This window comes from Eleginops maclovinus, chromosome 3 (assembly GCF_036324505.1).
Source record: "Eleginops maclovinus isolate JMC-PN-2008 ecotype Puerto Natales chromosome 3, JC_Emac_rtc_rv5, whole genome shotgun sequence".
Lineage (NCBI taxonomy): Eukaryota > Metazoa > Chordata > Actinopteri > Perciformes > Eleginopidae > Eleginops > Eleginops maclovinus.
The window spans coordinates 21,820,789-21,847,740 of NC_086351.1; the positions used below are offsets into that span (position 1 = coordinate 21,820,789).

General features: G+C 41.6%; 1 protein-coding gene across 5 annotated transcripts in view; it reads left to right on the forward strand.

Annotated features, from left to right (window-relative positions):
* oxr1a (oxidation resistance 1a) overlaps nucleotides 1-26,952 on the forward strand; it is a 163,748-nt gene that overhangs the window by 96,928 nt on the left and 39,868 nt on the right. For all 5 annotated transcript variants that reach the window (XM_063879537.1, XM_063879539.1, XM_063879536.1 and 2 more), the window contains one exon: nucleotides 16,675-16,757. In XM_063879537.1, coding sequence (XP_063735607.1) covers nucleotides 16,675-16,757 — 83 coding nt within the window. The remainder of the gene's footprint in view (nucleotides 1-16,674; nucleotides 16,758-26,952) is intronic.

Genomic DNA, 26,952 nt, shown 5'->3' on the forward strand with positions numbered 1-26,952 from the left:
AGGCAGTGCGGGCTCAAAGCATCCAGTCAGTGAGTGAACAAGCATGTCTTCAAGGCTTTTCACATCGGGGAGTATCTCCATGTTAATGAAGATTGGATGCCCCCCTCTCTTTCTGCTTTGCCTCCTGCACATAATTTGTTATGAAACCCATCAGTGTCTCCTCTGACTTTGAATTAAAGGCTGAGAAATGTAGCGCTATTGAAATGAAAAGCAGGAACCCGTCTGAGCTCTCGGCCTTTTTCGTCGCAATATGAAATGGAAGGTTTTGTGCTATTAGTTGGCAATAATTGCTTGTTCTGAAAACAGACAGTTTGCTCTGCTTTCATGTACAGGGGGTTTGCAGCTCATGCAGAGTCATGGGGCCGCAGTGCTCGGTGGCAGGCAGGTTAATTGTTGGATCTAATTAGGACAAAGATTAATCAGATGCATGCTCTGCTTCTCTGGAAACGACACGGATGGCAGTCAGGGTTCATTAGCAGTCACTGTGCCTCTCTCTTCTAGCAGCAGAGTGGACCGTGGTGGCGGCTCGTGTCTGCAGGCCGCTGCCCTGCTCGGGGGGACACAGTGAGACTAACTAGATGTGGAAGCAGGTAGTGGGAGTGGGGGAGAGGACGGTAGAGACGAGAGTGGGAACGGTGGTAGTGAGTGAACGGCTCCCGATGCCGTGTGAGGAATGGGACAGCACATCACATGGGGCAGACGCAGGACGTATGAGGCTCATATGAAGTTGAAATATACTGAGGCTTTGATTCCCACTTTCTTTCTTTCGATAATGTATCTGCATAAGAAAAACAAAGAGACAATTCACTGTGGCTTGTTTCCCCCCCACATTTACGACCACTTGTATCATATGACCAACTCTTAAGATGGATGAATTAACACTGTGGTATTTAGCGTAAGGCTGCAATGAAGGATTATTTCTATTATTGATCACACATTCCTTTAACCCAACAAATATTTATTTCAATTGCTTTTCCAGACTATTGCCAAAGATATTCAATTTTAAATGACATTAAACAAAAAAAGAAGGGACACTTTTCACAGTTGCTAAGCTGAAACAAGGACATTTTACGTAATTATTTCTTGAATTATCACTCAAAATGTTGTGATACATTCTATGCTGTTTTTATTATTCCATTTTTAATGTGTTGAAGATTCAAGAGCAAATCAGTGGACAGTGGCTCTTAGATTATGTTGTTGCATATCATTAAAAGTCATGAAAACTGACACCATCTTGCTATTTACTGTTCACCAGCACCTTCAATGGCCTTTTCCACCTATAATTATACATGAGAAGATCATAAACTTTACCTAAAACCAGCCGCTCTAAAGTTAACATAAACAGGCTGGAGGAATACTTCCAGCAGATTCTCATTTGGCAGTGGGACAGCCTCAAGCTTTTGCAGATTTATTGGGAATGCGTGTTTCGGGTATTGGTTTAGCTGGCAGAAACCGTGACTGAGATAAATAGCCTAGTAAAGGCGGGCCGCAAACTCCTGCAGGCTTATCTGCGAGGACTCAACAGCAAGACTTAAGGTATCTAGAAAACACAAATTGCCTCACCTGCAGTCATTTGAAACGCATGTTTATAACTGTCTCAGCTGTTCTCTGCATTTTGTTTTATAGGCCATAAACAGATATGATGAGGACTGAATGGACAATGGACAGAGGGCTTTCTAATATCATCTTCTCCTTTTTTTCAGAAACAAATCTTCTTATCTTAAATTATCTATACTGAACTAAAATATGCAAAGTCACTAGTCTTTGCCAGTTTCTTGATTAATGTTATGGATCAGATTGCTCAGTTGCTCTATACAGTGATTCCAACAGTTTCTAATTATTATTTTTTGTCGTCTCAATCCTTTGACCCATCACAGTGGTTGCATGTATGTGTGGTTTATGACTAATTTAGCCAAAAAGTCATAACTTTTAGAGACCCACAGATGCGAAACTGTTCTTCTTTTCTATTTTCCGAAGAAAAATGATGATATTTGTACACGTAAGGATTATTATCTGAACCCTTGCACCCTTAAATCTAGGAGTTTATTCACTCTGGTAATGAATGTGCAGCGATGGATGCTATTGAACTAGACTAGAAGAAGTCATGTAATACAGACATTTTGCCACATTTAACAACATTTATGATCCTTCATTAGCTTAATTCTGTTACAGAGAAGTGGCCATAATGTCACATGAACAGATTGTGTGCCAATTTTACAGTGCCAGAGCAGGTTTGTCCTCCTGACTTTGAACTCCTCTCTGCATTTCTAATCTCTCTCTATCCCCCTGGGTGTTCACTTATTTGTCACTGCTCACGTTAGCCCCAAGGATGACACCAGGGTGATTCAGAAAGTGCAATCTGCTGATGCTCTCAGCTCTGTAATAGGTAATTTTAATAAACGTAATTTCCAAAAAGTCCTTGAGCAGGTTGTATCAGTTTGTCTCTTGCCCTGCATGCCATTATGAGACCCTCCTGGAATCTGTTACGGCTTTGTCAGGGGAGCTAAGTGGCTGGAGTCCCATCGGAAACACCGGACCACAGCAATGTACTCGTGATGTCTCCCTGACTGTGAAGTAAACGGGAGTATCTCAAGGGGACGTAGTGTAGCTTTGGGTTTATCACTTGGTCATAGTTTCTGTCTTTTTTAAGCTGATGGACTTTGCTCACGGTATCTCGGTATATCTTGACATGGAAAGCGGTTCTGTCATTTGTTGACTGGGTTAGGGAGGAGTTTATTATCTTTCATTAGCTGATCAGCTGAGAGCAAATGTAAAGACAAACTGTGCAGTTATGAATTTGTCACACTCCGGGAGAAAGTCGCAACAGGAGATGTCTTTTGTCGTGGTGAAAAATGTGCCTTTTCTACCAAAACATTTCGGGACACAATGCACACCTGCAAAGCCTGGTTAGTAAAGCTTTAAAATAAGGGTTAACACACTGGCTACATTTATTCTATCCCTGTCGGCGGCCAAGGATCACAGATTACCTACGGATCAACATTAATTTACTCAGCAGAAGTTTGCATGACTTATAAAAAGTTTTGGAAAGCATGAATAAGCTAAATTTAATCTAAGATGATTATTATGAGGACAAATAGTGCTTTTTCAATGTTCCCTGACTTTCTGCTGACTTTTTTGTTGAACCTCTGGGCACAAAAGTAGAAAGCCCCAACTTTAAGAGAACCATGCACCAGTTAACAACCACTGCAGTTACACTAGCTAAGTGAAGAATTAGGCCAGATTTGCAATTCGTTTTGCAATAATTGATAAACATTATTTGTTACAAGTATTGAATTATTTCATAGTCATTTGGTTTTATGCCAGTTTTTATTTGTGTTTTTCTTGTGTTTTGCTCCATGCAGTTCGTTAAACTTTATTTGGTCTGGTTGTTGAAATGGCAGCTTTGGTCACTTTAAATTGGGAGAATGGTTAATCAAGTTTTTTTTTCGTTGACTTTAGGAGGCTCAAAATGTAATTATATTTAAATATATGCACGTTTAAACCCTTCATATTTTGTAAACTGTAGTTGAAGAAGTGCTAAATGCATGTGTTTATTTCAGCCTGATATCAGGATGTACAGGTTTGTGTGATCAGTGGTGATTCCTTACTGGAATAATAAAACACTAGGAGTTGCCCGTGGTAAACAGTGAGCTTTTATTCTGTAATCAGTAACATTATTTCACGTAAATTAATTAATCTAATATCTAGTGTCGATTTGGTTCCTGTTGAAGTATCAGAATGTATTTGCAGTTTCATAAATGATTCCCAAGGGAACTACACTCTGATCACATAGTTGCAGTATGCTTTAAGTTGAGTCATTTTTTCTTATTTATATAGCGGAATATGACAAATCACAATGGATTTTACCTGACAAGAGTCTGCAAACAATCCGACAAAATTAAGCGAGCTGTGAATGTTTGAGGAAGTGTTCCTAAGTTGCATTGGCTTTGAACATGTGGTTTGTTCTGTTGTACTATTGCGGGTGTAAGGAAATGGGAACTTACAGTGGAAGTTCCTCTATTTTCCTTTTGAACATCCTCCCTGTGTATCTTGCTGTTCCGCAGCGGATACACAGTTTTTTTTTCTTGCTTAAGTGAGAAACCGTTCATCAAGTTGTCAGTTCTCCCTGTATGTGTGATAGTTAGTCATGCAGATGGATCTGAGGAGACGCTGTCTTCTGTTTCCCCTCTTGATCTCAGCAGAGGTGTCCGGGTGGATGGAAACAAGCTGTCTGTGGAACCGCCTCTTGTTTCTGGCTGCAGACTGTGGTCAGACAGGAGGGGCACTTTGAGGAGCATTTTTCATTACTCATGCTGCTTACTGCCTTCATTTTATGCAGCAGTGGGTGATCATTTCACATCTATTACGTTAGTACAAGTAGAAATACTGCAGTATAAAAAAACTCCATAAAAACGGAAAGTCCAGCCTTCCAGCTCTATCTTATGTATTATCAGAGACAAAAACCATATGTTCTCATAGTGCAACATCACCCATGTATTCTTTCTTTTCAGCTGATGAAATATCGGTTTATAAAAGATACAAAAAAACAATGTTACATGAAGCCTCCCGTTAGTTATCCAACTTCATCGTTTTTGGCCAAAGACCTCAAATGTTATTGCAAAGTACAAAAAACTACAAACCTTTATGATAAATTGGTTTCAAAACTAACTTGGTCAGGACTATCTTGTAAAGTAGAATTTAAATGAGATTTCTCCTGGTTAAATAAAGATTGAAAGTACATTTTAACTCTATGGTAAGATTGATTGATTGAAGTCATGTATAGGGGCTGAAAGGGACTGAAATAACAATATTCTATCAAAACACGAGTAGTATTATTGGGTATATAATATGTGATTGCAGCAATTATTATTATTATGTCTATTACCCCAGTGTCCCCCATAAAAGGACTCCCTGTACCTGCATTTGGCCTATAGCATAGTCAGATCCTGACTCCAGAATGGGACCCTATGCTTTCGACTCAATAAGAAGATCTGATAATGCAGAGTTTGTGTTTCTCATAGCTGAGCTCATCACTTCTCCCACTATTGATTTCAGCTGTAACCTGAGAGGTTAGTGTTGCAGAAGAGGCGCAGAGTGCCAGGGATCCAAAGGGCCCCGTAAACCCTGTCCATTTGTTTTTGCATCACAACGCTAAGGCGACACAAGTTTTACTCGTACCAACTGTGCTCCATTTCCTACCATCTGCTTCCTACCATGAGCTTTCTCTCCAGGCGACCCGAAGATTATTTCATTAATTAAGAGTAATTATGTAATAATAATGAATGGACTCTGGACATTAATGCCCCTTCTGCACATCGTCGCACGGCGTGAGTCACGGTGTTGCATTACTGTCAAGGTGGAAATGAATCACAGAGTTGTGGAAGATACAGAGAGCGTACATTATGCATGTATCATCTCCATCGATCCGGCCAATGCAGAGTTTGACTTCAGCCATACCATTTATCATGTCCCCCTTAACCTCCCCCCACAACACACACACACACACACACACACACACACACACACACACACACACACACACCCCCACCCACCCACCCACCAGCATCATTGACTGGTAAAGAAATATTGCTCAAAGTGCAATAACCTGAACTCCAAAGGTTGGAGCGATCGCAATGTGATTAGCGAGCCTGGAGCTTGAATGCATGTGACAGCAGAGGGTGGGGGGGGGGGGGGGGGTCTGGAGCTTAGGCAAGACCTCCTGATCTTTCAGTTCTATGATATGTGGATCAAAACACTTTCACAGTTTTTTTGTGAGAAACTAACTATGGTTTCAAGGATTTAAGTCACCATCAGCGTGTGGATGAATCAACTATTTTTGACTTAATCCTTTATTTTGTCCTGTTTTTTTTATTAAAATATATATTGTTTAGTCTCTGAAATATCAGGACATCCCTAAGCAGTTACAGCAGATCCAGCTAACCAAACAGAGCAGACTGCGCTCTGGTTTCAGAAAGAGGGTGAAAAGAGGCGTTGCAGCACAGGCAGTATGAGAAAAATAAAGAGCATTAAAGCATAGAGACATGGCACAGTAGAGGGACAAATATCAATATGAACCTGAAAATGAGCATGACAGGGCCTTTTAAGATACTTGTGCTGAAGTTTTAGTAGTGATGCCCTAAAGGTGCTAATTGTGGGGGATGTACAGAGTTATCGACCCATATTTGGGATCTACAGATAAAAGTTTGAACATAAATATCTATTGGCGAGAAATAATGTTTCCTCCAATATAACATGTATTGCATAAAAAACATGGCATGTTTAGGTTTAAGGATTTTTTAAAATCTAGACTTGTATGCTGTTGGATGTTTAGTCATAAAATTCATTACATTCAAGTTCCTGCCTTAACATCTCGTGCAACCAGGATGTCACTATAACATTAAACTACGATGGTGAACAAGGTAAACGTTGCACCTGCTAGATATCACCATGTTATGATAAGCATGTTAGCATGTTGTCGTTAGCATTTAGCTCTAGGTACAGCCACAAAGAGGCGTGGCAACAGGAAGTCTGTAGACCCTTGGTTTATTTAACAGAAGACACCAAAGTTGTTAAATGTTTTCAGCACGAGCAAGCACCTATGAGAAAGCAGCATTTTTTAAAATTTAAATAAGAGATATTCTGATGACGTAATATGTAGACCCTACTATATTTTATTGAAGATTTTGCATTTTATAAAATATGTTGAATCTGAGCCTGAGACCTTTTAATGCAAGCTTCTTAGCAGATTTGAACACATTTCCTCTTCATGCTCTATACATTTAACACAGTAACAAGAACAATACATTGCGTTTGTACAATGTCTGTCCCTGTTGAACTGTATTATCTTATAGTTTTATAATGTAATGATTCATGTACAAAAAACATGTAATTGTAAATTAGTATTTTAGGTTCACACTCTCAGTAGCGGAGCAGGTTATGGTTAATATATCATTATGATTACATGGAGGCAGCTTAAGTGCTTCTCCATTTTCCTCGGAACAATCTGATTTGGAGCAATCATCCCAGCAGCTCCTGTTTAATGCAGACACTCTTACTATTTAATAACACCTTTTTCCCTTAAGACTGCTCCAGGTTCGTCACTATGGAAACAGTCACATGTACGCTGTCAGCATATTAATTATAATATTGTGTTAGCGTTAACACACCTCTGTACGGACCATCGTCTGGCTTTTAATGTTGAGAGATGAGGGGGGGGGGAGCATCAAATTTAAGCCACATTACCAGCCGCACAATGGGAGTGATTACCCGACATGGGGAGAGTGTTAATGAGAGGACAGGGCAGATCCAGGGCCTCCTGTTCTAGCGCGCACACACACACACACACACACACACACACACACACACACACACACACACACACACACACACACACACACACACACACACACACACACACACACACACACACACACACAAAAGTGCAGTTCAGCAAAGTTTCCTATAAAGGCTGAGTGGTGTATAGGCTGTCTGTGGAGGCTGGCAGTGTAATATAGAGCTGAGTGGTACTGAGAGTGTTGGCAGAGGGATGTTGCCTGTCACACTGTGTTCTCTGTGTTTAAGTTGACAGCTCCACTAGCCCCACGTACTATACATTCATTACAATGGAGACTGGAGCTTATGCTAGCACTATAGTGGAGTCGCAGGGCAATTATGGCCTGCTTCTTTGATACAGTGCTGATGCTATTCATACAGCAAGTCCTCAGGGACAATGGGTGTGTTGATTTAAGAAGGCTGACATTTTCTGATGTTGGTATGATGCATTGCTTTATCACCCTGCAGCGTGCAATAAGCGAAGAAATTGGAGGATCTATACGTGTAATTACTTTCCGTGCGTTGGAGACATTCAAGTATTAAAAAGTCCTTAGAAGAAAAACCTTGCTTTATTAAATGTGATCGAGTTATTTAGGACTAGTACCACTTGTGTTCTTTTTATTCTGGTAGCCCCCTGCTTTTTTTTTAGCACTAATTCTTCTGAGTGTTCATGAGCTTGAAAGATTATGGATAAGGAATTCAGAGCATATTAATGATGCCTCCAATTTGCTCTCAACATGGCAACTGCTGAGCCTGAATCTATCAGCTAACGATGCTAACCGCTAAACATAGCCAACAATGGCAACGATGCTGACAGCTGCAACGTCCCAAGGGGAATTTGTTTTTTCAGATATTCCAACACAACATGACTGCCACACAAATTGCAATATTGAAGATAGCATATTATACTTTTGGACTTTTCCTTTTTCTGAAGTGGGTCGTTTTTGTGCATGTAGGCTAAGTGGTTTGCAACGGCTAAAAGTCCAGAGTTTGTCTCCAACACACTCCACCTGAGCCCTTTGTTTACTTCTGTATCATAATGACAATGACACTATTTATCACTCGCTCTTCTACTGGAAAGGGCTCCAACATTTTGTACGTGATGCTAAGGGGCACGAGATTTAAGACACATCTCTTAGCTGTTGAACAATCACAACAGAGCAGGTCTGCTAGCCAATCAGAGCAGACTGGGCTCTGGTTTCAGACAGAGAGTGAAAAGAGGTGCTTCAGCTCAGGCAGTATGAGACAAATGAAGAGCTTGGAGACATGTCGCAGTAGAGGAACAAGATACAAATATGAACCTGAAAATGAGCAGAATATGCCTTCAACAAAAGTGAAAGTGCAATATGGATTCAGCTGGGCCTATACCACACCCTTCCACCAAGTTTCATGAAGTGGCTTGTAAATCTTGCTGATAGACTGACAAACCGAGCCAAAACTCTAACCTTGGCGGAGATGTAACGTAAATAGTGGCATGTAACACTGTCATTAAATGAGTGTGTGTGTCCACAGCCAAACAAACATTTAGGCAGACAGCATGCTCTCCAGTACCCACACACAGGCCCTGGCACCAGCAAGACTACTCACAGTCCATCACTGACCTGACCTGGCTCTGAATTAAACTTCATAAATACTTTGCCTATCGTGTATTATGCGATGCATAATAAATGACTTCCCTTTGCACATGAGAAAGAGGCCTGGGAAACTTGCAACTCCTCTTGGCTGTAATACAGTTGTCATGTCCACCTAACACAGTGGTGAGATAACAGCCGCAGCAGCAGCTTAACTCTAAAGCCACTGTGTCACTGTGCGATAGTCAGCACTTTACGCTCCCGTTTTATTTGAGTAAGCATTCCACCGCATAAACTGACTGATCGCAGTCTATTTTCACACACTCTTGACTTTGACTCAGACTCTCAATCCGTCCCTTTTAGCACAACACTGTGGCCTACATGTCAGGAAAAGAGCTTTCACAGTATAAAGATATCTGGTTCTTTCTGACCCTTACCCTCCTCCTTACCTCCTCATCCTAAACATACATAGTTCTAAACTCAGACCATGTTGATGTAAGTGCTTGTATCACAGTACATGTTGCTCTTTAGCCAGAAAAGCAAGTGACAAAGCAATATTGTTGTGTGTTGTGAAACAGCCCTATTCTCTCTTTACCAGATTTTCTTATTGGATTTTCAGATACTTCAAGCCAATTCTGCTTGAAAATTAGACAGTTATTTGTTTGTCCATTACAGGCATCATAAACTGTGCCAGATGGCTGTAGATTTTTCAATTGCATTAATGCCAATAGTTGTTAAAGGTCTCCTATTATGCTATATTTGAACAATATATTGTAGGGCAATATCTATACAAAACTTGTCTGTGAAGAGTTTTGCTCAAAATACCAAACAGATCACCCATTGCAGCATGACTCATACCCCTCTATTTCAGCCCTGTTCCTGAAGTGCTGATTCTGTGACTGTCGCTTTAAGTTAGAGCTGAGCTGAAGCTGGCCACGCCCCTTTGGAGCGTCATGCAGCTCTCCGTCTGAAGAGAGAAGTTTCTAACGGAGAAACTCAGCTAAACGCTGCCGTGATTAAACCCCATATTATGTTCCAAACACATCCAGCATTATTTCTGAAACACTTCTCAGTGTTTACCACTAGAACAGAGACATTATATGTATATTATATACACAACAACTCTAAGTCCCTCCTGCTGACATCCTGCATTCAGCTCGCGACTGTATATTGCGGACGATAGGTTGGGACGTGTCCCGTGGGCGGGACGTTGCCAGGAGTTCGAAGTAAAGCCAGCCCATATTTCGGTTATGACGTCATATCGGCAGCAAATCTGGATCAGCTCGTTTGTACCCCCATTTTTAGAGATGTGTGTAAGGAGGAAAAGAGAGAAGTCTGTATTTTCTGACACTTAGTGAGTCTCCTTACACATCGGGGACACATATAAGTATAAAAGACATCAAAAAGTGCATTTTGGAAAATAGGGGACCTTTAAAGTCAAAATGTATGTGCAATAATTTCTACAATAGTCTTTCCTCATTTTGTTAAAGGAAAAGCAACAGCCAAACTCCCCGATGCATAGCTGGAGCTTATTTTACTAAACTAATATATACAAATATAATATGAGATGGAGAAAAGCTGGTAATCTGGACATGGTAAAATGTTTAATTGGCTGGCTTTCAGGATTGCAAAGTCAGAGACTATCCTAATTTGCAAGCCGCGGGCCCTCAGGGACACATCTGAAGTCCCCTGTTAAATACCTGATGGTATAACAGGAATGGATATCCTCAAGGATTTCACCAACTACTTCATAAAATTAGTTTGAAACACTCATGGTCCTGAGAGGATCTCACAACTCCTCATCTTGTGCTATTATACATTTTTAAATGATTTGTTGGTCCCTTACTTTGGTTCATGATCAAATACCTAACAAAGTGATTAGATTCAGCCTCAGCTGTACTTTGTTTTCAGCGCTTTTTAGTACATGTTAGCATGTTAAAACGCGAGACTAAGATAGTGAACTACAACATTTTAGCATTGCCCAAGAACAGTGAGACAGAATCACTAGCATGGCTGTAAACTCTTGGTGTTGATTATATTTTAAACCAGTAGGAGTTTATGTATTGATCATTTCTTTTACCATAATTGAATCCCAATATCTCCTTCTGATCATGATATATTCATTGAGAAACAGATGACCAAAAATTCTTAATTCAGAAATAATACTTTAGCTCATTCATTGAAATATCCAAATCCAAAGTTGCCATTCAGCAGCTTAGATGATTGATTTCTAGCATTGGCAACAATTGTTCAATACTGCGGACAATAATCAATGGTAGTTTTCTGACGCTCCACTTATCTTTAGGCACCAAAACAAACAAGGTGAAGCAAATGTCCTCAAACGTGACCAAGTTAAATCAACAAATGGCTGATAAAGTCTTTACCAACACTATCAGTTTTAATCTTTAACAAAACACAAGGCTAGGGTTGTGTTGCAAGCCTGTTTCATTATATCTCTCTATTTGTGTACCACTCTGGTTTACAACCAAGTAAACAGCACTTACCACTGACCCCCTGCCTCCCACTTTTAGGACAGTCTCCGGCTCTATAACTAGTCCTGCACAGCACCTGTTTACTGTGGTGCAGAGCTATTGCCTCTCCTCACTGTTTAGGGGGTTTTCTAAAAATAACATCTGGGAAGGGCTGAATCGCAGGCAGGCTGGGGAAACAACGGAGCGGAGGGAAATTGGCTGCTTGTGTATTTTATCCGACCATGAGGGAATGTTAGTCAGGAGAGTTGTTGACTTTCATATTCCCTGCCCACTTCAGTTTGTCATGGCTGTGTACAAAGTGAGGGGAACTATATATTTAGCAGCCATGATTCATACTCGCCAGATTGCGCGGGTACAGAACACAGCTTCAGAGTCCAATACAGCGTTAGCGTTTGTCGCAAATCATTCAGATTCCTCGCATGCCTTGGCAGCTGTTGGATTCATCAAGTGTGCCAATTCCCAAGGGTTTGCAATGCTTATGTGTCTCTTAATAAACACATGTTTCTTTGTTTCTTTTCTGCTATGCAGTAAAAGTTTAATCACTAAGGTCATCAATTAATTGCAGCTATGGAAGAGACGTGTTGTTCTCCCCAAGCTATTGATCCTTTCAAGGAATCTTCAGTGTGCTACTGCCTCAAATGTGTCGATTAAGGCATTTTTAAAAGGATTATTTGGTGTCATCATTTAAGGGGCCCTATAATGCTAATTTTCCGGTTCATATATTTGTATTTTGTTTCTTTACTTTCACATGTCTCCATACTTTAATGTTCAAAAAGCTCTTCTGCTGCAGCACCTCTTTTCCCCCTCTGTCTTGAAACCAGAGCCCAGTCTGCTATGATTTGTTAGCTGGCCAGCTCTCTTATGATTGGTCAAATGCTTAGAGATGTCCCGCCCCTTAGCCAAGTACAATGTGTTAGAGTGCTAGCCAATTGAAGTATGAATGTCAAATAGTGATGTCACTGTTATAAAGGTAAATAAAGGAGTCTAATGGAGGCATTTCTCGAGGGGGGGGAGTGTGTGGGAGAGAGGTAAGGTTAGGATTTCAGCCTTTGCAGACCATTTACATGCACATATAAAAAATATATACAAGTGACCAAGGACAGAAATAAATGTTATAAAGATAACATGGTGGATAAAAATCCTTTTTCAACCAATTTCAATCATTTCTACAGTCCTTGAGAACCTTTATTTCAGATACAATTCATTCAGCAGGTGGTTTATCATAGTTTCAATGTCACGTATACATATTATCAAACCATGGTCAACCTTTGAAGTGCACATCCAACAAGGAGAGAAGCACACACTGATATCTGTGCTTCTCTCTCTGTTGGGTTTTCATTAGACAGTGTGCTCGCCTCAGACGTAGCCTTTGTCACGCATTTTTTTCTTAAGTTGCTCAGATAGGCATGACTTCTTGTGACTGTTTACATCCCAGATTGGTGAGAGGCAGCCTTTGTTTTACCCTTCCACACAGCCGCTCCTTTCAGCATCTGAGCGAGTCACACAGCTCCTCTCACACTGACCCTGTGTAATTGTAATTCAGCCCCATTAATGTGACACGTAAAATGTCTTTTATGGGGAAACAACAACAGTAAAACCGCTTACACTGTGGCCACCGTGGTTTTACTCTGTTGGACAACAAATTGGATAACCAGCGACCTCGCCCGTCCTCTGTCAGAAATCGGTACCACTTTACAATAAGAGTACCCTTATAAAGGATTCATAAAGGGTTTATAATTAGTTGTTAATTCGGTTGCAAACACTTTATTAATCATTAAGAACCTCTTATAAACCAGTTCTAACATAGTTTTCATACATCAACACAGGCTCACTATTTGGCATATGACTAGGCCTTATATTGGCTACCTAGCTTACTTCGTCTTCATCAGCCAGCGTCCTGTATCTGCTGTTCACTGAGTTGATTCTCCCCACCTTAATTACAAACTATTCGTAAACCCGGGGAGTTCTTATTGTAAAGTGGTACCCAGAAATCGTTCCACAGAGCTGATTTACTTTATCTAGATTGGCATCGGCCACAGGCTCGTCTCTTCACGCACCTCTGCATCTCTAGATTCTGCCATTTTGAGCACATTATGTCATGTCTCAATGCATGACGTTATGCTCAAAAACAAAGACTGTGCATTACGACAAAATGACAGTTGAAATGTGTTTGTGTATTGACAACATGCTAAAAGGAACATTCCAATGAAACAAACTGGCTGGGATTTGTGGACTTAAGAAGATGCTGTAGAATCAGGGCTTATTCAGAGACAACAGATGCTCCTGGTTTTCTGTGGAGTGGGATGAAACTGGAGCTTTTTTTACTGAAGATGCCTCATTGCTGAGCTGCAGTGTGTTTTTTAAGTGTGAATAAAATGTACATTTCTTCCGCCACCAACCATGGTGAGGTTTAATTTTAGACCAATCACTGGCTCACCATGTGCATACACCCCTGCAGCTGCTAAATCATATCTTTTATTCTCTTTCGGCTCTTGTCGCTCGCTCCTACTCCCCTCAATCTATATTATTTTCTGGTTGTAGGCATTTCCTGATCTCCTGTTAACCCCTTTAAGCTCGCACTAGTTTACTTTTAACAGCAAGCACGTCAAGCTCCAGAACTTCACAGTTCTATGCAATGCTGCCGCTAACTAAGCAGATCAACACCTCCGCTGTTTGCAAAACCAGTCCTGATACAGGCAGTCTGCCACACTGGCGTGACCTGCAATTAAACACAGACTCAGTGGATTATAATTCATAACAGGAAAAGGATGGAAACACAGTTATGACGTGTTGCCTCTAAATAGCAACTAAAACGCAATCATCCACAGTCCACAGCCCCAGTTTCTATTGTCCCGCTGAAAGTAATCATCCTGCCAAGGTTTTCATTTGGATGCTGAATAATTGATTTGGCACACGCCCACAGTTTGTGCAGCCATTTCTCTCCTTCCTATCACAAATCCTTACCCAAGGTTTCAAAATGTATAGGGTTATGTTATGCACTAGCTGGGTAGTGTCGGCAGAATCTGTAACTATTCTAATAACTCAGAAAGAACGCCGCTATGTTAAATGAACAGTAATCAATTTGGATTTGACTATTGGTTCTATTATGAGAAAATACACAAGAGAAAGAAGCCCAAGCACAGTTAGACCGCATTCTTACAGATTGCATGATAATTAGACATCATCTTAACTTCAGTCACCCTGAAGTGAGTGGAAGCAGGCTGCAGCATGATTAGCTATTCACTAACGAGCAGCAATATTATATTAATAATGCCCCAAGAACAAATGTAAAGCCATAGAAACCAATTCCAATTAGATGCTTCGAAAACCTGATTCGGAAATAATTGGCAGTCCTATTTCTAACTCCCACACCAAATATAATAAAGTCTTTTTTAAAGGCCTTATTATGTCTTTTGGGGGTTTCCCTTTTCCTGTAGTGTTCTATATAGATTTGTATGCATGTAAATGGGCTCCAAAGGCTAAAATCCAAAAGATCGCCTAGATGGGACTCATTTGTATACTTCCGTGACAATGTGACATCACTATGCAACACGCGCGCTACTATTGGCTAGCTATGCGCGTTGTATGTGATAGGATAACATTTCCAAGCAGTATGAGGAAAAATAAAGATATTTTTGAACATTAAAGCATGTTAAAATGTCACAATACAGGCACAAAATACAAAAATGAACCTGAATGTAAGCATAATTCTGCTCTTTCACCAATTTCTTCTGGGGATTATACATGATCAGAGCGGATAGTTATGTCCCTCGGTTATTAGACCTATTACCACACAGCCCCCATATTTTTAACAGTTAAAAAATAATCTATATGACTGATATATATCTTCTACTCTATTGAGTCAAAAGCCTTAAAAAGGAAAATAATAAAACCAAAAAAGGGGATATTTAAACTCCAGAAGGATCGGTCGTATCTCAACTCATTTTGCACCATCAGTAGTAAATCCATATATTTGTAAAACCAGCCCAGCAGTATTGTCTTCACCAGGGTGATATCTACACCTGAAGCAGCTCTGATTACCCCCCACCCCTCTCACTTTCTGCCAGGCAGTCCTGAGCCCCAGAAATGGCAACACTCGTGTTTAACTCATGTTGGAGCTCTCCTGATGAGAAAGACAATAACAAAGGGACTCATTAGTGTATCTCCACCGTCAAAAGAAAAAGGAAGGGAGACATGTGAGGCCACAGGGTCAACATATGTCCAACATAAATCCTTCACCGGAACTCAAATACCTCCTTCCAATCAAATCCTTCCTTGACCCTTACGCCTCCAATCAACTAGGTCTTGTACATTATTTTGAGTCAAAGACCATGATCTCAAGATCTTCTCCATTCCCAAGAGTCCTCTTCCAGGCCCTTTCATCTCCCATCCTATCGTTTGCTTCTGTCTTTCATCTAGTTGCTTCGATATTCCATCCACCCTCTTGCCTTCATCTCCATACATTCTCCCAGCCTCCCCCAGTCCCCCCAACTTCATTATTCGCCTTCCTCTAACATCATCTGTCAACATCCGCCCTGTTTTAGTTATCATCTGTCCCCCCGTAAGCCCACAATTTCCCATATTATATTTATTTTGCACAAAAAATCTGAATGCTATGATCTACTAGATTTTCCCAATTATTCATCCCTAGTTGTCTGCCCCTTCTCCCCCCTTTTTAAGTCCTACAGGAGATTCTGAGTTGCTCTAATATTCTTAATGCCTGAACACTTAGAGCTTCCACTCCAACTCCACATCGTCCCAATGCTACTTCCCCCCATTAGCCAACTAACACATAGAACTGAACCCTCCCTTCACCCCCGCTTTCCTGCTTTTCAGTTATTAGCTTTAGCACCCCCCTGCTTCTGAACTGAATCCGTCCTCCTCCGCCTCCTCTCCGGCTGGCATCCAGAGCGGCTGTGCCCTGATGGAGGTCAGCCTTGTCTATGTCTGCCGTGAGAGACCACAGGGGGAGGAAGGCAAGGTGAATGGCTCTCAACCGCTGTCATTGCGCTGCAAAGAGGAAGCAGGGGGAGAGAGAGGAGGACCGTGTGATGTAGGGAGAGTGAGGGCAGCAGGGTAGGAGCAGAGCGAGAGGCAGGGAGAGAGAGGGAGAGAGAAAGTGGTCCGGCGCTCACAGCTCACATCGCTGGCTGGCTGGCTGGCTCGCTCACTGTTGACGAATGAGCTGTCTACCCACGGGGCTGGGAAACGGCAGCTTGTGACAAGCTGGGGAGAGGGGAACATGAATGTAATGCGTACCTTGCCTCGCTTGCTTTCAGATACCGGGCAGAAGAAGACTCCAGAGAAGAAGGATGGGAGGCGAATGTCGTTCCAGAGACCCAAAGGGACCATTGAATATTCTGTGAGTAAGGCGCAAGCCACTGAGCTGTTTCGGTGCAACTGTCTTCATGTGTTTTTGACGCTGCTACCGTACTGCTGCAGCCTCTATCAGCTGCTCTTGCTGGTTCTGTAGCTCCATTGATAGTCTAGCTGTATTGTTGTGAAGACACCGTGTCCGACCACGCTTGGTAGCTCATTAGTGAGGGGGAGAAGCATTTTGTGGATTTTGCCAGTGTAACACGTGTACCTCTTCCTCCTAGTGTTTACATAGAGGACCCGTGTTTGTGTGCATGCGAGGTACTTCATAGAAAGCTTATGGAAATAATGCATCCTCTCTTCAAGAGTCCCTGTGCAGCAGTATAAGACTCAGCTCCCTTTAGCATGTTAACGTATAGGAAGATGAGAGGAACTGGAGCAGCTTCTTATGTTTCCTCGCGCTGGATCCGTCCGGACAGACAGGCAGGAGGGCTGGCACAAAGTGTGTTTGTTTTGCCTTTCGTTCTCCGTGCCACGTATCGGAGAGCATTCCACCACGGCACTCGCCATGCTCGCGAATGACCTTCCAACTGCGTTGTCATTTCTATTGATTTAGCTGTTGTGTTGGAGAAGGGAGCTGGGGTGAGGCAATTGAGATGGATAGAGAGAAAGAGAGATAGGGCTCTGGTTCATTCTGGGAACTGAAAATGGAGCCTGTCTCTGCTTCGCCTGGTTGTGTTCTTCAAATGACCCTCAAATCCAGCTGCAGCAGTCAGACTGCTTTCCTTCGCCTCTCTCTCCGTGGCAACAGTGGGGAGTGGGATTGCTGTGGCTCATCTCCGTCTGTCTGTCTGTCTGTCTATCTGTCTCTGTCTGTCTGTCTGTCTGTCTGTCTGCTGGGAAGAGAGGTGAAGGGAGAGGACAGAGGAAAGAAAGGAGGAAGGAACAGCAGAAATTCTTCCTCTGTTATCCCAAACTCCAGGAAACACTGTGGGTTTCTCTGTTATCGCCTAAGCAACATAGACATCACCTCCACATCCCCCGCCCCCCCACGCTGTCAGTCATCCCAGACTTGCTGATTGACAAGTTCCTTGTTTACCTGACCTGGGCTCGAAAACAACCAAAACCACAGGATATTTGTCGGCGCCAAAGCCCTGTGTCATGGCCTTGATCTGACCTGAAGTCAGCAGGGTGGACAGAAGCTGAAGTTTAAGAAAAATAGGGAGGGATTTAGTGTTAAAAATGGGGAAAAGATTCACATCTCAATCACACAGCATCCCATACTGTTCCTGTCAGCCATCAGTCTTCCTCCCCCCCCCCCCCCTACACACACACACACACACACACATACTAGTTTGCTGCTATGGTGATGGATGGATCGAGCACTGCCAATGATTGTGTCCTGTAGCCTGACATGCTGCAGCGGCACGTAGCGAGGAGGCTTGAGGCCACTGAGTGTGAGAAACACATGGTCGCCACCGTCCCAGTGATTGAGAAGCGGCTTTATCTTAAACTCATCTCCCACGCCGGGGGACGGCCGGTGATGTTTCCTTATTTCTCTTTCCAGCAGATTCGTTTTTAATTTATCGCCCGGGACCCGCAGGAAAAACAAATGCTTTACTTGTTACGCTACCTTATCAATACAATCACCCTCTACCTCACAAACCGGCTTCTTTCACTCTCCCTTTTTTTCCTCGAAATTGAGAAATAACTTAAGCAGCTGCAACCCATCTGCCTAGACACTGAGAACGCCAGTCCATTCAGCAGAGTCCAGCTATTGGCTGACCTGCATCCAATTAAAGAAGTGTTTGAAGACTGTGGGAACAACGGAGATAGATGAGGAGACAGAAAGATGCAGACAGAGAGAGAGCCAAAGAGCGGCACAGAGGTGAGCCACGTCCTCCCACTGAGAGGACAGACAGTCAAAGTCAAACGAAATGAAAAAGTGAGAGTGAAGGCAACACAGGTTTATCTACAAACAGGTACAGAGACTCTTCAATTGGTAACTCTGGGGATCCACAGGGTGATTTGGCTATCAAATACCTGTGGAATGTTTTCAAGGGAACATCCGGTCTATTAGAACTTTTTTTGGTTTCTAAGCTTTAGCAACTTAGTGACCTATTTTAGCTAGGTTCTGGCATCTGTAGGACATTTATATTTTCTGTTTCGTAGCTTGGGCTATCATTTTTATAGGTCTTATTCAAGGCCTGATTCTAGTGGCCCTGGGATAGGAAAACACTGACCATATACATATTATATATTATATTACATTCAATAATAATTTAATCAAGATTAAAAATTGTTATGCTTTATTTAAGAGCAATATTAAAAATGCAAAAAAAGAAGATACGCTTTAACAACGAATTGGTTTCCTTTTTAAGAGAACCTTTTCATCTTATTAAAGTTGTGAAAATGTGCATACATTAATATCCGTCAAAACTTAACTCACTTAGTGAAATTAAGTGCCATTTGACATTCCAGACTAGCCATCAGACTGCCCTTTCACAAATGTCCTGATTTCAGTGTAGGCCAATAAAAAGCCTCAAGCAGATCATTTGTCTCGATGGTTTTTAGAAATCAAATTCTTAGAGGAATTATTTCAGCCCTGGTTGAGTCATGTTTAATTTTTGGCTCGACCCTCCCTACCCACAGTCTGTTTTCAGTCCTTTGCAGTGCTCTCAGCAGAGCTGGCACGGCAAAGCTCTCATTACAATTTGTAAAGTCAAACAAGAGTGCCGATTTAGGGGAAAGGCGGTCTGGATTCCAGTATATAGGCCTGAAAGAAAGGAAGAGGTTGTCAGCATTCATGATGTTATCATTCTAACCCACAACATGATCAGTCAGATAGCATCATCCACTATGTGTGTTCTCGAAAGTTGTGGTAAAAAAGGTGGCCATGGCACTCACTCAATTGCCGTAAACTGCATGTTCATTATGACAACATGTAGCTTGGGCTATCAACCACCAGATTGATGACGATTACATTTTTTTAAAGCCAATGGGGAATCCACTGATTTCCTACTGGATAGATCTGTTTACAAATTCATGGTTCCCAGAGGATGAATCTTGAAGACTTTAGGGAGCCACATTGACAGTTAATTTATATAATTTGGCACACTGATCAAAACATTCATTAGGATGCATTGTAATAACTTACTGCTGATAATGTTTCAGGAAGTGCCATCACAACAAAATAGTAATGACTCCGATTACTGCAGTGGTTCCCAACGTGGGGGGCGGAGGTACTGCAGGGGGGGCGCGTGAAGCTTGGGTGGAAGTTGTCAACAAACATTGGTTCTCTTTGTTATAATTTTGAAAATACATGAAATTGATTTATTATTTCTTATTGCTACATAACAGTTATCTTGCACATTTTATTGAACCAACTAAATGGAGGTTTTATCCATAAAAAAATATAAAATTATAGTTGGATCTTTGTGGCTTGATATTATTAGCAGAGAAAATGTAATGTTCATACAATTAATCCTGCAAATGAAGGTCAGAACCAGGTTAGGTTAAGTTTGGGAGCCACTGCATTACTCTATGACAAAAAAAACGTGCAAAACCAAGGGCCATACCGGAATCTTTATTTTGTGGTTATCAGCAAATGTTGGTGACGATGTTAGCAAACCTACTTAATATTAGCATGTTAGCATGCTAGCATCATCATTTGGCTCAAAACATTGCTCTGCCCATGAACAGCCTCACAGCACGGCTAAATCCCCACTGTGTATGATATACACACAATCCAGATGTGTCATCATCTCAGCAGATGTGAAGATGATCTCTCACCCTCAGCAGTCTGCAGGTTAAATGGATATCTGCTGTGCTTAGAGGAAAACTGTCGGCATTAGAGGCCTTGCATGGACATTAGATGAGTCATACACTGAGTGCCAGGTGTGTGTGTTCCCACGGAGAGAGACACGCACATTTTAACTCCACGGCCTCCTGACAATCAGTCCCTCTGATTGCATTATTCACTGCTGGGTAGGAGAGGAGATCCCACCGTCTCAGCTCTTTCACAGCTTCCTGTCTGAGAGTAGGAGAACAAGTCAAAGGATGATGGAGAAATGATAGGATCGAAGGAGTGTGTGGATGGCGATGTTAAAAGGGATGGATGGGGGGGAGAGGGGAGTGCATGAGGAGAAGATGGAGACTGAGTGGGTATCTGGATGGGCAGACTTATACAGGGTACATATAGAGCCTGTGATTCTTGATTTAAGTTAACCAAAGGGGAAAGCCACAGAGATAATACATTGTGTCTTTTCATATTGAAGACTTTATCGCTGGCCATAGGCAGAATATGACTCGCTCTATTCCTACACGTTGTGTTAACAAGCGAGAAGACTTCAAATTAGCCCTCAGCAAAAGCATACCTTTGTGACAGCCATCTTTTTAAAACATAAAACTCTACAACCTCCTTGCACCTAAGTGTCCCTATTAAACCAAGGGCAGGGTCAGTAGACTTCTCATGTTTAGTTTCTATAAGCAAGATTAACATGTGGGAGAAACTCCCTATGGAGGGAACAAAGGGATTTTAGCCATTGCAGACCATTTACATGCACAATGACACATTACAGGAAAGGGAAAAACCTCTTTAATGTCACCTACAGTAAATTGGTCTGGTTTTGTAGACATAGATAAACTGAAATATTTGTTGGTCGTAAACCACGTAGCCTTGAAGAAAGAAGAGTCTGATCAGGCGGCAGTCGCTCAGTCTGTAGAGACTTGACTTGGGGACGAGAGGGTCAGTTCGAGTCCCTGAACGCAACAATTACTGTGTGGAGTATGACTTTTACTTTGACAGGGGCCAGTTTACCTCCTGCCAAGGTTGTATTTAGGCAATGCTCCCCTAAGGCGCTGTATATTAGCAGCCCACTGCTCCCAATATTAGGATAAATTTATGTTTTACTCTGTGTGCCGTGTACATGGGACACAGAGTTTTTTCCATTCAAGTTTTTCCATTCCATTCTTACCGTTTTTTTATCTATAAGAATTGACCATTTTTGTAATATTGTCGATTCTTTGTCATCTAACACCATGTGTTAGATATCTCTAATTATATGTCTCATATTAATAAGTCAATCAAACATTCAACATGCTTTCCCTGGATAGTTTTTGGTCCCCCATGAATGAAGTGACTGAAAGTTCTTTGACCCTCTTCCAGAAAACCCTTGCTGGAATACTCTCTCAGTTTAGGCATTTCTAAGTCCTAATGAATCTCGTTTTGCTTTGCGTGTAGTGAGGTCCCTGTAAATCAGTGGGAAAGTCTCTCAAAGCCTGAAGCAGGAGGTCAGTGGCTGACATGAGGAGGGATCGGTTATTGCTTGAGAGTGAGACAGCAGACTTGTTCGGCGCCCTCTTGAAAAGGACAGAATGATGCGACTTTCCCCCCCATCACTAAAAGAGAGTCTAAATTTAGGCCCGCAGACGATCACCAAGGGTGTAGTTGCACACAATACACATGCCATTAGGGTAGGAACGAAAAAGTCGCCATGCAACTGTCATGCTAAAGCCAAGTTTCATCTTTCATTGTAAAATGAGGAGCGATGGCTCCTTTGATATGGCATTATGGGTGATTAAACCATACACTGTTGGGTTTTATTTCCAGTTTGATGACGACAGTCATTAGGTTTATCATGGTTTCCCTGTTTTTTTCATTGCCTTTTTCATTCAGAATCTGTGATGGTCTCAGTGCAGGAAACGTCTCTACATAAGAGTGTTGATCCGCCAACACTTGTGGATGGTTACATTTAAAGAGGTCCTATAATGCTCTTGTTCAGGTTCATAATAGTACTTGGTGTCTCTACTGGGACATGTCTCTATGTTTTAATGTTCAAAAAGCTCTTTATTTTTCTCATACTGTCTGTGCTGCAGCACCTCTTTTCACCCTCTGTCTGAAACCAGAGCCCACTCTGTTCTCATTGGTTAGCTGGCCGGCTCTGTTTTGTTTTTTGTAATTGAACAACCACTTAGAGATGTCCCGCCTATCACGTACAATGTGTTGGAGCGCTAGCCAATAGAAACTCTCCTCTGGAGGGGACTTTACATGCACAAAAACAACACTAGAGGAATGGGAAAACACAAAAGCATAACGGTCCTCTACACATTTTTGCTTTGACCGAGAATCCATAGCTTTGCATCTTGTTTTCTTGGTTGGCCTTCTACTGTAGCATGTATAGATTTGCTCTCATGTTCCATAATTACCATGGATGCCAGCAGTCTATAATGGAGCTATTAGTCGGCCTTTGTTGAATCTGTGTGTTCTCTTCTGTTCAACAAGGTGACTATTAGCTAGATGTCAGTCCCTCTCACCATGACTGTCACAGCCTTCCAGTACCCTTCAGCTCAGAAGGACATATGTCGCCCTAACAGGAAGAAGCTTAATTATTCATCCGCAGTTCCAGATGAACGATGGCTCTTATTGATCCGGGGGATAAGAAGATAGGTCGCACCTATCATTAGTGGCTATGATCCGGATTGTGATTACTTTCTCTTTCCCTTCCTTCCGTATCCTTCTGTCAATGTGTCAATAGCAGGTCTTTGTTAGTGGGTCACATTTATTTGTCCCCTGTCCTCTGCCTCTTAATTGAATTAGAGATGGCTCCTCTTACAGTACAATCAATGGATGCATGTGTCATTTTAGTGTCGCCTCTGTGCATCTGTGAAGTACTTGTGTTTTTGACATCACTTGGATATGTAGATGAAGCCAGTAATTAAGCCTAAAAGGCAAACCAATGGAAATATATTACACCGCCCTTTAGTGCCAAGATCAGCCCACCACCTGTCTTTGCCAATGTTTACCTCATTGAACGGCAGATATTTGTACCCATATTGATCGAGCTCCTGATGCATGAGTTACCAGATCAGCTGTTTGATACAAGAGCCAGCAGCTGTAAATGCTCAGGCAAAGCTTTAAAATATCTAGTTTGAGAGAAAATAGTAAAGGGTTTGTCAGTAAAAAGCCAAATATTTGACCTTGTATTGCAGAATGCTACAGAACACGCTTTAAAAACGGTGCTTTAGCAGCTGCAAATGTCCTGCAGACCTGAATGTCCTATAGGCCAGCTTTAAGCTGAGCAACAGAGGAGCGATAAAGCTAAAAATAAATAGTTCATGGATGAGGCGGTAGCAAATAGCACCTAGGGAGAATCGATGACCTGTTCTAAAGCCGCCTGGATGAAAGGAGCCCTTTTCATTATTAACTCCTTGAGTACCTAATGAAAATAAAAGGAAAACTCCTGTTATTGCTTTGAGCTTTCTAACATTTTTATGAATTTTCAGGTCATAAATGGCCAGTATTGTAACAAGGACATCCAAACAACATAAAGGACTGTATGTCATCCAATCCTTTATGTTGGATTGGGTGACAAGATAGTCTGTTTTGACATCCTACAGTCGTATTTTTAATGTTTAGGCTATACTTCGAAGATATTATTATCCTTTTTGTGGCTACGTTGTAAACAAATGATGAATGCCGCTCAGGGTCCATGACTGTGACTTTGACGAAAGAATATTTATCATGCTGTACAGACAGTACGACTCACTTTACACAGCTAATGAGATGACACATCATGAAGGACCTTGATGTCTCAGAGCAGTTGTCAGCAGCTCAGTAAAGTGGAAATACATCTTGTGGGGTTTTTTTGTGCTTGATTTTAGTCACTTAAGAGTTTTTTTCCACTGTGCTGCCTTGAGTTTTACTTGATTTGACTCGCTAAAATCCTAACAAATCGGAGATCAATGAGTGTGTTGACATGAGAACTACTGTTTCCATCTCTTATCTTGGTTTTGATCTCATGTGGGATGTGACATTTACATGTAACCTGTTTTTTCTGCTCCTTCTATACTTCATTCAAACAGTTTCCAGGTTTTAATGATGTGTACAGGCATGTCTTTAACTCCTTAACATCTGAGCTACTATGTGTCAATCTTTTTTTCAAATTTCCAGCTGAGTTTGAACCCAGTATTTGCTGTGTTAAGCTTCCCAACTATCCTAGAAATCTAGGCGTACCCTAGCGGTAGCAAATTTAATTTGCAGCCAGGGTTCAGCCTAGAAACTCCTCGTTCCCTAACTCTGGTTTGGCCAATCACATCGTGTGATTGTCGGTGGGCGGGATAATGAAATGACGACAGAGTTGCGACCGTTCCGCTTGTAGTCCCTGCCGGTCTCCGCTACATGTACATAAAGAAGATGGCTGCGGAACAGTTGCCCATGGACTCTTTTCCGTCGCTCTGACTACGTCACCTTCTTCGTTGCTCTGATTGGTTGTAGTGCTATCCTATTGCGTGCCGAGGGAATTTGATAGACAACCTTTTATTCCGCCCCTCGGAATGAGCCCCGCCAATTGTGTGTGCCCTGACCTACATCTTGATGTGGTCTGGTTTGCCAGGTTACTTCCCAACAGTATCAGCCTCAAAATCAGTAGCTAACGTCAAACTAGCGTCGAGTGAAAAAAACTATTTTTCTAAAAATGAGGTTTACAGACTTTTGTCTCTTCTTACATATTATAGCTGCAATTATGTTTCATATTTGTGGTTTTCTTATCAAAAATATATCCTGATGGTGTATTCACATACCCAAAATGACTGGAATGGGTCAGCTGATCATTTGACTTATTGAACTACATCTTAGACACAATGCTAAACACACACACACAACAATGTTCTTTATTGCTTTACAATTAACGTTCATTTGTCCCCAAGCTTAGTCCATGTCTTCACTGCCTTGGTTGCTGTGCAGCCTTCATTTAACTTCATCTCAATTTTGATGGAATTATTGAATTAAATCCCTCCCGATGAACAAGCAGTGAAGATATAAAGGTATCAGATAGCATTCTGAAATATGAAGGATGCCTTCTAATGTGATTTGTTCCTACAACTGATCAAATTAACATTTAATCTAGCAAGACAATTTAATCATCTTAACAAACTGCTGTTATTGTGTACCTCCACTTTGACCCTTCAAGGAGATCTGTCTGTGAACAGGGCAGGAATAGACGTCAGGATTTATAGGCGGTCCAGGTGTGAATCATTGTGTCATTCTTCACTTGTCACTGGCTATACTAACACTGTACATTATTTAGTTTTTAATGCAAGAAGTATGGTCAGGATCGCATTGAGGCACGTTGCTACAGGCCTCGCCGCTTCAAATCGCCCTTGGGACCGCGGTCAAAACAGCATGATGCGCCTGTAGAGCGGGGTTGCATGCACAACCGCTGAGATGTGATTAACGGGGGAAGAAATTGATTCAAGCAGACGCCCATCTCTTGCTGTTGCTGTGTTATTATATGAGAAGGGGAGAAAAATTTAGATTTTGGTTAAAAACGGCATCATCTCTTACACCAGTTGCATTTGCCATTGTTCCTACGACATCTACTTGAAAGACGGAGGGATGGAGTATCGAAGCCTTTTGCTCGATTTAATTTATGTGGGCAGTGTGACTTTGTGTCTTGCGCTGAAAAGTTGAATATCTTACCTTTTTTTTAATGTAAAAACTGAAGGAAATTAGAACAAGAAAAGAGCATATGTACCATAGAAACACAATGTTTTGGCTAGTTACGTGTGCCAGGTGATCGGCCCCTTTGATCGTTATTGCCGTTGTTTGAAGGATAAAGAAAAGGTTTTCCTTGTGTCCTCAATCATTTTGGTCACATCCATCTGACCCAGTTACTAGCCTAGAACAGCCTCTGTCTATCTGCACCAGTTCTGCTCACTGTGAAACCTTTGCTGGATTTCTGGCATGATTACCTTACTTTTTATCATATGACTGGGTTTTCCCTGAGAAGTTATATCAATGCTGTGATTCCTCTGGTTGCCTGTATTTGGTTTGCTTCAGCCAATCCATTCCTTTGGTGTTTTACCAGTTAAAATAACTATATTCAGTAGTGGAGCTGACATGTCTCAAGACATGGCTTAGTTTGAATGTCTAGTCGTGTTGCTTCTTGATAGGAACTCCACCGTTTGAGTGTAAATGTATTCTTTTTCATTTTAATTTGACTACTTATTTCTCAGCCATTTTAAATATGTGTTGCACAGGAACTTCACATTGTTTAATAGACTAAATAGATTGCATTAAAAATAGATGTTTAGTGCACTACTACTACCAATACGTTGTTTCTGCCCTCACATTGTCAGAAGATGCTCAAGCTAACAAGCTAAATAACACATTTGTTCGCCTTTTCTGGGCCACGGGTTTTGGGGATGATGCCATATGGCTCTGTTGTTCCTACTTAATCAAT